The 12,053-nt window shown below is 43.8% G+C and overlaps 3 protein-coding genes across 7 annotated transcripts in view; 2 read left to right on the top strand and 1 right to left on the bottom strand.

Annotated features, from left to right (window-relative positions):
- Nucleotides 1-4,492, top strand: part of LOC310722522 (endoribonuclease ZC3H12A-like) — an 11,993-nt gene extending 7,501 nt beyond the window's left edge. For both annotated transcript variants that reach the window (XM_083535075.1, XM_083535076.1), the window contains exons 3-6: nt 634-773; nt 1,436-1,670; nt 2,371-2,477; nt 2,572-4,492. In XM_083535075.1, coding sequence (XP_083391201.1) covers nt 634-773; nt 1,436-1,670; nt 2,371-2,477; nt 2,572-3,431 — 1,342 coding nt within the window. In that variant the 3' untranslated portion in view covers nt 3,432-4,492. The remainder of the gene's footprint in view (nt 1-633; nt 774-1,435; nt 1,671-2,370; nt 2,478-2,571) is intronic.
- The window catches only part of LOC310722610 (uncharacterized protein), a 676,055-nt gene that overhangs the window by 399,106 nt on the left and 264,896 nt on the right, over nt 1-12,053 (top strand). The gene's annotated exons all lie outside the window — the stretch shown is intronic.
- Nucleotides 6,223-12,053, bottom strand: part of tab2 (TGF-beta activated kinase 1 (MAP3K7) binding protein 2) — a 29,654-nt gene continuing 23,823 nt past the window's right edge. Inside the window, exons 4-8 of one of the 3 annotated variants that reach the window (XM_083535054.1) lie at nt 11,800-11,960; nt 11,533-11,626; nt 9,658-9,753; nt 9,163-9,276; nt 6,223-8,418 (exon numbers count right to left, since the gene is read on the bottom strand). In XM_083535054.1, coding sequence (XP_083391180.1) covers nt 8,279-8,418; nt 9,163-9,276; nt 9,658-9,753; nt 11,533-11,626; nt 11,800-11,960 — 605 coding nt within the window. In that variant the 3' untranslated portion in view covers nt 6,223-8,278. Of the gene's footprint in view, nt 8,419-9,162; nt 9,277-9,657; nt 9,754-10,084; nt 10,724-10,996; nt 11,627-11,799; nt 11,961-12,053 lie in introns of those variants that run through there. The other 2 variants (XM_083535055.1, XR_014532395.1) reach the window with 2 other exon arrangements.

The raw sequence follows: 12,053 nt of genomic DNA, 5'->3' as shown, positions 1-12,053 counted from the left end.
ACTGGTTAAAAAAATGCAGACACACACACACACACACACACACACACGCCATGACGCACACACACACAAACATGCTGAGACACAGACACACATGCACATAAAAACACAAACATGCATGAGAGACATCTATAAAACATACAGACAGACATGCAAAAGACGCACACACACACACACACACACACGAGAGACATTCACCAGACACTCAAAAAACACACAGACACGATAGACACACACACAGAAGGACACAATTGACACTCCCACACACACAGCGTTATGAGACTATCTCATCGAAAGAGACACACACCAAGACACAAGACACAAGACACAAAGACATTTCTAGACCCTCACACACAAACACACACACCTACATACACTCACAAATGCATGCACGCACACACACAGGGATGTTTCTTTATTTATTTCTGTAAGAACATTCCAAATACACCTTCACCTAAATCTTTACATTTGGACCCCACAAAGCAAGCCGACACACACCGTGTTTAGATTTAGAACTTTTTTTATTTAATTATATATATTTTTTTGCTATGCGACTGTTTGTCTGTCAACACTATGGTGTCCAAACCTGACCTGTTCTTCTCTCTCTCTCTCTCTCTCTCTCTCTCTGTTCTACAGCCACGGTAATAAGGTGGTGTTTTCGTGCCGAGGGATCCAGCTGGCAGTGCAGTGGTTTTGGGACAGAAAGATTCGCGACATCACCGTGTTCGTACCTCTGTGGAGAAAAGAACAGTCAAGACCTGGGGCTCCCATCACAGGTAAGACTCCAGGGTGTGATTTGGGACTTGCAAACAAACATTTAGACTGAAATAATGTGCACAATTTTTAAAAATGACCTGCAAAATTTTATGACCACCATCGACCTCTTCCCCAAAATGGTACCACAAGGGGGCACACTAGGAGACCCAAACCTGCTCAAGCATGACAATTCCCCTGTGCACAAAGCTAGCTCCATAAAAATATTCTTTCCACAGTTTGGACGATAGTGTAGACGCACTGCTATAGAGCTCCGACCCTGTAGAACCCATTTGCGATGAATTGGAATAGCGCCCCAGACCTCCTCACCTCACCTACATCAGTACCCAAGTTTACTAACACTCGTAGCTAAACAAGTGTGAATGGGTTTGTCAACAGAGGCATTGTCTTGCTGGAACAGGTTGGGGTCTACTAGTCCAAGCGTATGGAAAAAGAACATTGAGCTGGAAATGTCAGGCATCGCAATTCATTTGTCTTTATAGTGAATAAACACTAATCAAACATGCTAATTTGTGCCAGTATCAACGCTAGCGTTGACTGACTTGTCAGAGATGGGGTTTACAGGGTCATTGCGAAATATTGAAAGAAACAGAACAGACGTAGATGTTCGAATGTGTTTGTAATTCGTAATTACTGATGCATGCATAACCAACACTTTCTTCAGACCAGCACATAATGGACGAGCTGGAGCGAAGGAACATCCTGGTGTACACTCCGTCGCGCTGTGTCAACGGCAAGCGGGTGGTGTGCTATGATGACCGATACATCGTCAAGCTGGCCTACACCTCGGATGGCATTATCGTGTCGAACGACAACTACCGCGACCTGCAACAGGAGAATCCCGAATGGAAGAAGTTCATCGAGGACAGGCTGCTCATGTACACCTTTGCCAACGACATGTAAGTAGGACGAGCGTGTGGTTACATGTAAAGTGTTGAGGAAAACAAGAAAGGGAAAAAAAAAATACTGTGTTACGGGAACAAGGTCTAAGATGACGTTCCTCGCGCTTGCATGAGGAAATAGTGTTGACAGACAAACAGTCGCATAGCAAAAAAATATATATAATTAAATAAAAAAAGTTCTTGTTCCTGTTCCTCCAAACTTTATAAACCTGTACTGTTTAAAACACTGTATCTACTAAGTTCTCTTTTATTCCTAGACCAAAGTTTGTGGATACGTTAGAGTACCCATTTGCAGTTATAATAAGCTCTACTCTTCTGAGATGATGTTCCACCAGATTTTGTAGAGATTTTGTGGAAATTTGTGCTCTTTCGTAAACAAGGACATTAGTAAAGTCAGGTACCGATGTGGGTGAGGTGAAGAGGCCAGGGGTGGGATTCTAATTGATCCCAAAAGGTGTTCAAATGGGTTGGAGCTCTAGAGTAGAAGATCTTTCACCTTATGGAAAGCTGGTCTTCATGGAGCTGGCTTTGTGCACAGGGATACTGTCATGCTGGAACTCCTAGTTAGGTTTCCTAGTTTTAAGTAAAGGAAAAAGTCCATGTAAGATGTTTTAAACTTAAAACTGTCTACAACAATTTAAAGGACAAAGTTTATAAAAAGAATTATGATTGATGAATGTTTTTTTGTGGTTTTAAGATTCATGCCTCCTGACGATCCATTGGGGAGAAACGGCCCAACGATTGAGAACTTCCTGAGAAAGAAGCCTTTAATTTCCGAGACCAAGCCCCCACACTGTCCATATGGTAAGTCTAAGAGCATTCGAGTTTACTTCTAATGTTTTCTCTCCCGCACACCTCATCACAATGATAACCGACTTTTCCTGCTCGTATCTCTCAGGCAAGAAGTGCACCTATGGCGTAAAATGCAAATTCTACCATCCAGAGCGCTCCAACCAACCGCAGCTCTCAGTGGCCGATGAACTGAGAGCAAAGAGTCAGCCGTCGAGCATGACTGACGAGGTTCCCCCGTCTCCAAACGGACTCTTTGACTACTGGACTGCGGCCACTCCAACTTATCAAGACCAGCTGACTCTTGACCTTTCTGGTCTCGATCTTTACTCCTCTCCACACGAATCTCCGAGCCCCAGCTACCTGCAGCGATCCCTTCCTGCTTTGTACAAGAGCCTTAAAAGCGACCAGGCGTATGGCTCGCTCGAGGGCTCCATGTCCCGCCTTTTCCTCAGTGACTCTGCCCTACAGACCTCTCTAGCCTACAGCAGCGGGTGCGTGACTGCAAATAGCAGTGATTACTTCCTGTCTGGTGGTTCCGGCATGCAATCAAGGCGGGCGCGTAGCCCTGACGTGCCCTCGCGCTGCTACAGCCCTGACCTCCACATCCTCTCAGGATGCCAACACGGACACACCGGCTACACTCGCACGCTTTATCCAAACCAAGCGTATCAAAGGCATGCCGCCTACAAAAACAACAATGACGTGCCTTTTTGCAACGAGGCTCTACCGTATCCTCAGTCAACATCCAATCGGCTCAAGGTACCAGACATGACCTGGGGTCAAGGTCTAACAGAGGTCATAGACGGGGACAATTTGACCGGAAGGAGGAGAGACGTGAGGTCGCAGCTAAGCACGATTTTCCCTCAGAGCATCGTGGACCAGGTTATGAGGTTGTATCCACACACGTTGGATACGGCGGAGCTGGTCGGGCTGATCCGGAAATACAAGAACAGTGCCTTTCTTTGAAAAGTAGTGAGTAAATCAACGATAAAATAATAGTCAGTAGCGGGTTTCTTGAGATTGGTTTTAAACCACAGGGTCTACTGGGAATTCATGAAGATAAGGGCATTGATGGGTCTTTTTCTTCGATGTAAGATTTCAGTGTTTAATCCAAATAGAAAATCTCACAAAGCAGGGGTGCATTTTGACGTAGTCCTTTAACCTTCTTCATCAGCATCATCACACACTCTGCTGCTAGGCCACATCAGGAATTCAATTTTGGATCACCCTTCCGTGCAGTTTGGTACTTTCCACCCCCCACCCCGGGTTTAAAGACAAACGTCGGACTATATTTCTACGCTGAACTTAATGTGGGGTTTTTTTTTCAATTCCGAATCAGTTGTGTGCACTTTTCTGGCCACAAGATTCAGAATCTGGCTGGCTGATGAGGTTTTTGGTCAGTAAATGAGCTCTTTCTGTGAAAGTAAATGGTTCCTGGCTGTGACTTTGATGAAGCAAAGCGAGTAGACAGTAGCAGCAAGGCGTCACTTAAGGTAGCTCCAGTGCGAAACTAAACCAGCACAGAAAACAGTGTAAATTGTATTCTTTTCTTTTCAATACAATATATTGTAGATTTGTGTGCGAGAAAGAATTTCCCGATACTGTAAACGGACAAGATGATTGTATTCGCCGAGGCGTCGCCCTCGGCAACAGGGTTTCTGTAATAACTATGATGTAATAGTTGCTTCTTGAATGTGAACGTTAAGGCTGACCTTCTATGAGAGTAAAAGTCGCCTCGCTTGCCTCGAGGGCGCCAAGTTCAGGACTGTGAACTTGTTCAACGTGGACTGAAGAGCCGGAGCATAACTATGGTTCAGACGCTCCTGTCGCCTCCGCACTAATTCAAACAGTAAGTCGAGAGCGACTGAGAATTTGTAGATTTTTTTTCAGCTTGAAAATGAGGAGCATGTGAATACTAGCTGGAATGTGACGTAGCTATAGTTAGCAAAAAAAAAAACTCTTTCTGCCGGTTTTATTGTCCGAACGTGTTTTGAAAGGATAACAACCCAACTATTAAAATAATTTATCTCTGGCCTGTCTTTCTGTTTTCTAATCTGTATTCCTTGACTCTGGATTATTTGTTTGTTTTAGACCAAGTCTTGACAGGTTGGTTTTCAACAGACCCAAATGCTGAGCAAGTTTCTGCTCTACTGATGTGAGCTTTTGATCAGTAGAAGGTGCAGATCTGAAAGCCAGGCAGAGAATCCAAAGGAGTGCAAGAGAGAGAGAGAGCGAGAGAGAAGCCAAAGATTGAATATGGACAAAAAGAGGAAGAAGGCAAGGAATAAGCCAGAGAAAGACAAATAAAAGACAGACAGAGAGAGAGAGAGAAGCTAAAGTTAGACAAAGAGAGAAAGAAGACAAGGAATAAGACCAGAAGAAAGAAAGAGAGAGTGACAGATAGATGTGTGTGTGAACTATAATGAGTCCTGATTCAACAGAAAGGAATTTCCCCCAAACACTGCCCTGCTAACTGATGCGCTAAAATCCTTCACGGCTCTCCGACTCAGAGTTCTTACACTTTTAAATCACATGCCGCATTAGCGCATTTCGATTGAACTTTTGAGATTTTAGTTTTGATATTCTCGAAATCCCGTAAAATATATATAAATAAGTAAATAAATAAGTAAATAAATAAATAATAAAATCTATCGCAATCTGGAATGTTTTTTTTTGCTATTAAAGCGGCTTTAATGCCACCTGCTGGTCATGTATAAGAAATGCACCCAATTCATTCAATATTTTTCTACAGTCGGGAAATTCTGGACATTATAGCTGTAGTTATTGTTCTTATTTATTTTTTTGTTTTTATTGACAATTTGCATTTTAAAAATACGCAAACAATAAACTTAATTCTATTCGATTTTCCTTTCAACAAAAGGACCTCAATGACTAAATAATCGCAGAAATAAATATTAGAAATATAAATTTTTAATGGTAGCCCAGTGGATCAGATGTTGATCAGAAGGTCACGGGTTCAAATCAAAGCAGCGTCACTGTCGGGCCCTTGAGCAAGGCCCCTTAATGCTCGACAGCTTAGGTCAACTGTGTAAATAGGATGACTGTAAATTGCGTGCCATCTGCCAATGCTGTAAACATATATATATGAGCCCCTCCCATTAGTTAGCCAGTGGCAAGAGCGTTGAGGAATATCTCCCTGATGTGGTAGGAAGAAACCTTGAAAAGGAACCAGGCTCCAAACAGGAACCGTCCTCGTCTGGGGACACTGAATGTTCGGTTATTATAGTTCGATCATTGTTAAGGTTAGTAACTGATGGACACTTAAAGGGTTATTTTCATCGTAGAAAGGAAGGAAGAAAGCAAGGAAGGATGCTGTGCAGAATAAGGGAATTGTGAAGTGCAATGTTGACACCTAGTGGAAAGAAACATGCAACGCACTCTCGTTCTCAATTCCTCTGATGTATACAAGGTGGGATGAAAACATTTCGAGATTAGTGTTGTAACGCACCAACAGATGGCAGCACAAAGCCGGACGCATTGCGTCACAGGGAGCACGGACATCGTCCTGGTGCTATTCACGACCACTTCCTGAAGACGAAGATCAGGCAAAAAAGGTCATCGGTGCTCTGAAAGGAAGACTTCCAGGACTTATTCCAGAAGTGGCATAAACACAGGGGGGCGCTGCATTCCTAAACATATACAAATAAAGTACTTTCTTGTAAAAGAAACTTCTCGATACCACCTCATACTTCAACCATGTGCAAAAATATTTTACAAATAAATAAAAGGCCACCCAGAATTTTTTTTGTGTTTATTTTTACAAATAACTTATCTGTTACAAAGAAAGTTTTCCCAGCTAAAAATTACAAATCGCTTTAGATATCCAAATCATTTCTTCTTCCATTTCCCCCCCAATGATTTCAATTCATAAACGTAAAATCACGGCTCTGATCAACAAAACAGAACAAAAAACAAAAAAAAAGAATCCTAACCACCAGCTGTGATTGTTGCTCTTTGGGATTTAAATACAAGTGCTTCAGACACCTTATTTCATTTTTAAAAGCCGCGTCCTGGAGGAAACGGCGTTCGCGCACTGACGGTCAACAGTGGCGCCCCAGGACGACTTTTTATACGTTCGACAATCAGATTTGACCTCTTGGCGGCGTAGATTTACAATTTTCATTTCTTTATTTTTCTTAAAAGAGAAAGAAAAAAATAATAAAATCACCATGGAAAAGCTCGGATAAGGTCGAGAAGTGAGGCAGCACAATGTGAAACCGAGAAGAATTCACATCTTGGGAGTTTTTGTATATCTTTCAGACCAAAAAAATGTAAAAAAGGAAAAAGAAAAAGGAAAAGCTAATGAAAGACATTAAGGCGTGTTGGGTTTTGTGTAAATTAAGTCTATGAATGAGATCGGGAAAAAAAACAAAAACAAATAGTACAACGATGTGTCCGTTTAAAGGCAAAAAGTCTCGGCTCGGGGACGGACCGGTGGCTGAAGGCACGTGGTGATATCTTTGGCGTTTCGCCTGTCTCTGAAGAAGAAAAAAAAAACATGGTTTTAGTGAACACACTCAAAAACCATGAAAAGAAAACAAGTCTCTGCTCTCGAAGATTCGTCGGAGCTTTCCGAGGTTGCGTCCGTGTCCTCTTAAAAAAAAAAAAAAAAAAAAAAAAAAAAAAAACCTACATTCCAGTTGGCAGAGAAGATGGAGGTCCCTTAGGAGACCATGTGGTGGCACCTGTCCATGGTCCTGTCCTATTTTGTTGGGGTGAGTTTGAAGGGGCTCGTGTTTAAGGTCTCCATCATTCGTTGGCCTTTTTTTTTTTGGATTTTCGCGCTACCCCTGCAGCACCGTACGCTGGAAAAGGACGTGTTCGGCGCGAGCGGCGTCACGCGTTAGAATGGAAAAGAAAGAAAGGGAAAAAAAAAACGTACGCATCTGTTTCTCGGAGGAAACGAAAAACAGCAAACAAAAACAAATGAAAGTAAATGAAGGCTATAATTACAGGAAAATACACATGAAGAAAGAAAGAGAAGAGCAAAAAAAGAAAGAAAAAAAAGGGAAACCCGGAAAAATCAGGATTTTAAAGCTCTAACGCTATGTACAGTAAAAGCTGGGGGGGGGGGGGGGGTCTGTAAACTGTACATCTAAAAGCATGCAGATTAGTTTCAGTTTGTCCGCTACGTCCAAGTTTTTTTCGTCGATCTCTCCCGTCCATCCCTCCGTTCCTCAGGAAGTGAACAGAAAGTAAGGGTGGTGAGGGGGAGAGAAAAAGGCGTCCTCCGAATGTCCTGAAAGAAAGGACACTCTCGGAGGTGATTTCCCATCCGGAAGGCACGTATGTGTGCGAGTATGTATGTGTGTGTGTGTGTGTGTCAGTGTTTCTTTCGCACATACACACACACACTTTTATAATACTGTTTCAAGATAGACTGAGCTTCGCAAAGAAAAACTACAAACTCTTACACACACACACACCAAGAGAAGCATAAAAGTAAAACCTGTAAACAATATCCAGTCTTCAGTGGGCAGCATGACACACACCCCCGAGAGAGAGAGAGAGAGAGAGAGAGAGAGAGAGAGAGAGAGAGAGAGAGAGAGAGAGAGAGAGAGAGAGAGAGAGAGAGAGAGAGAGAGAGAGAGAGAGAGAGAGAGAGAGAGAGAGAGAGAGAATTAAAGAGTGTGTGTAAAAGAGAGAAAAGGGTGAAAGGGTGAAAGGGTGGAGGCCGAGAGAGACACAATATTCATGTCTGTATTACTGCAGGTTTTGTGTAATAACGCCTAGCTCTGTGTGTGTGTGTGTGTGTGTGTGTGTGTGTGTGTGTGTGTGTGTGTGTGAGGGGCTCAGAAGTGTCGTGGAAATTCACACTGTTCACAGCGGTTGAGGGCGGGATGGTTGAGGAAAGTGCAGGCGGTGCAACCCCATTGAGACCCGTCATCATCTTCAGCCTCGGACACCGCCTTCATATTCTTACTGCCCGACTCTGTGTGAGAGAGAGAGAGACAGAGAGAGATGAGACCTGAGAGAAGTTGACACACACACACACACACACACACACACAGGTCCAGGTCTGACACTACATGAAGAATCCTCAGCAGTGTGTTTAATACTGTACTTGGCTCTGGCACTCATCCAGGACTGATCTCTGCATGTAAAAGGAGGTAAAGAGAAAGATAGGAGGAGGAGGTAGAGAGATGGGAGGATGTGGGAAAAGATTGAAGGAGGAGGGTGGAGGTGGAGAGAGATGGGAGGAGAAAGGATGTGAAGATGGGAGGAGAGAGAGAGAGAGAGAGAGAGAGAGAGAGAGAGAGAGAGAGAGAGAGAGAGAGAGAGAGAGAGAGAAGAGAGGTATGAGAATATTGGTATAAGTGCTGAGCTCAAGCCGGGAGAAAGTGTCATGAGGTTTAACAGGTGAGAGAGAACTGCTCACATTGAGGGAGCGAGAGAAAGATAAAGTGAGAGAGAGAGAGAGAGAGAGAGAGAGAGAGAGAGAGAAGAGAGAGAGAGAGAGAGAGAGAGGTGAAGAAAAGAGAGAGGAAGGAGTGAGAGTGGTAGCAGGAAAACAAGCAGGCAAGCAAAAAGACAGGAAAGACAGACAAGCAGACAGACAGGCAGACAAGCAGACAGACAGGCAGACAGACAGACAAGCAGACAGGCAGGCAGACAAGCAGACAGACAAGCAGACAGGCAGGCAGACAGGCAGGCAGGCCATGCGAGAGCTACCCACCCACAGGAGCAGGAAGACAGGGAGGAACAGGAGGGAGAGACGGATCCCTCTTCAGCTTGGAGCTGACGTTTATTCTGCGTCCTCTCCTGTCCAGAAAGCCCCAGTGATCCGAGCCTGAGCCCGGTGCACCGAACACCGCAAGGACAGAGGGACGAGAGGGGACCAAACACCGCCACAGGACACGACACCACAGCACAGACACGCAGAGATTAAAATACGCAGGGAAAAAGAAAAGAGGAACAAGAAGCTGGAAATAGAGATAAAGATATTTGTGTGTGCGCGTGCGTGTGTGTGTAAATGTAGATGCAAATTTCAGCGACGTGGGGTAGGTATTTTCCACTTTCACTGTGACATATGATGAACAGCCACCAGGGGGCAGTGTGGCTCGTTCAACACCGGATTAGACCAGCATAAGAAACGTCCCTTGATTTATATATGTGTGTGTGTGTGCGTGCGTGCGTGTGTGTGCGTGTGTGTGCGTGTGTTCATTCTCACCTACAGCCGGAGTACCTTTGGGTTTGGGGGGGACAGGACCGAGGAAGCCGATGTTGTCGTAAAAGTTATGGATCGCACTCGGGTTGAAGTGTGGTCCTAAAAAAAAAAAAAAACGCAGACAAAACAAGGTCAACTAGTTTTACACACACATGCACAGTAAACAAGTGCTTTCCTGTCGCTCATTAAACGAACACCTGCAGCACATCTGCCCTTCATACACCTGAAAGCTGACGCATAAATACATGAGTCAGGAGACTGAATCACACACACACACACACACATACGCACGAGATGACTGAACAGGAAGTGAAAATGCAGAGCAGCTCTACGTCCTGGAGTCATGCGATGAGAACATCCAAACACACTTTTCGATGTGGATCCAAATGCTAATCAGGCAGATATTGGTTTTGCATGTGTGTGTGTGTGTTTTACATGAACGCGCGCCCACACACTTCTCGCATGGCTAAAAAGTGGCAGAGGAATCATAAATCCATTACTGACGAGCGCCAGCAGGATGTCATTCAGGAAGCGACTGCTCGTTAACACCACAATAGCAGTTCAGACCAAAAGGTCCTGTGTGTGTGTGTGTGTGTGTGTGTGTGTGTGCGCGCGCTTTTTTTTTTTTTTTTTTTTTTTTTTTTTAGCAATTTTGCATAACAGCCAGTTGACTTCCATTTCTTATACATTTATACATAAAACAATCATTAAATTAGAGAATGTGTATTACAGTATTATATATATTGGGAATATATTGTGTTTATGTCCCCACGGCGCACGTGGAAAAACCGTCTTCAGTGAAACTGGTGTTAAAAGGCAGGAGATCGCTGCTGTAGCGTGAGGCAGCAAAGAGATGACGAGGTTTATGGGAATTCCGATCACGATCCAATCCCTGATTCTAATTCCGGCTCCAACCCTGATTCCTCCAACCCGGATTCTAATCCCACACTGTCCAATATTCCAATTTCTTTTTGACTCGGATTCCAATCCTGCTCTAATCCAGATTTTAATCCCGTTTTAACCCCATTCCAATTCCACACTAATCCAGATTCTAATCCCGTTTTAACCTCTGTTCCAATTCCACACCAATCCGGATTCTAATCCCGTTTTAACCCCCGTTCCAAATTCACACCAATCCAGATTCTAATTCCGTTTTAACCCCCATTCCAATTTCGCACCAATCCAGATTCTAATCCCGTTTTAACCCCCGTTCCAATTTCACACCAATCCGGATTCTAATCCAGTTTTAACCCCCGTTCCAATTCCACACTAATCCGGATTCTAATCCCGTTTAACCCCCGTTCCAATTTCACACCAATCCAGATTCTAATCCCGTTTTAACCCCCGTTCCAATTCCACACTAATCCAGATTCTAATCCCGTTTAACCCCCGTTCCAATTCCACACTAATCTAGATTCTAATCCCATTTTAACCCCCGTTCCAATTCCACACTAATCCAGATTCTAATCCCGTTTTAACCACGTTCCAATTCCACACTAATCCAGATTCTAATCCCGTTTTAACCCCGTTTCATTTCCACTCTAATCCCGTTTTAACCCCGTTCCAATTCCACACTAATCCAGAATCCAATCCCGTTTTAACCCCCGATTCCAATCCTGTTTTAATTTGGACCTAAAACAAATAAAATCCCGTTGTAATTTGATTCTAAACTTTTTTTTTTGTTTAAGTGATTCGAGAGATGGATTCAGAATTAGATTAGATCATACAACTGACCATATAATGGTGTGTAGAAATATTTCGATTACAATGTAGGTCTATAACTAAGTGTGTATTTGTGTACGAGTTCCTGTGTGTGTGTGTGTGTGTGTGTGTGTGTGTGTGTGTGTGTGTGTGTGTGTGTGTGTGTAAAAGACTCACCACGCGTCTGCAGGAGGTCAATCTCTTTAGTTAAACAGTCAATGTCGATCTGCAGTAACCTGTTCTTATACCTCAGCTGCTGCATCTCATCAAGCTACACACACACACACACACACACACACACACACACACACACACACACACACACACACACACACACACACACACACACACACACAGTTAGATGTTAACACCGGTGCCCAGATCCAACTCCAGAAATGCCTCTACACCGTTCTGGATTCTTGGTTCGTATCTGGTGAGACTTACAGACGGGATCTGAGACACCGAGTTGGACCTCTGGAGTCGTCTCCTCGTGAGGTCGTTCTCCATCTCGTTCACCTCCTCTTTTAGTTTCTCCAGGTTCTTCCTCTTCAGCTTCAGCTCGTGACACAGACGCTCCATGCGTGCCTTCTGATGCACCAACAATGCTAAAACACACACACAAAGATAACACATTTCTGGTGAACAACAGTGCAATGGACACGCTCACAAACACACACATTCCTGTCAAATCAGACCCA

This window comes from Silurus aristotelis, assembly GCF_946808225.1.
Source record: "Silurus aristotelis genome assembly, chromosome: 29".
In the NCBI taxonomy this organism is placed as follows: Eukaryota; Metazoa; Chordata; class Actinopteri; order Siluriformes; family Siluridae; genus Silurus; species Silurus aristotelis.
The sequence above is the reverse complement of the archived record's forward strand: the minus strand, read 5'-3'. Positions and strand labels throughout refer to the sequence as shown.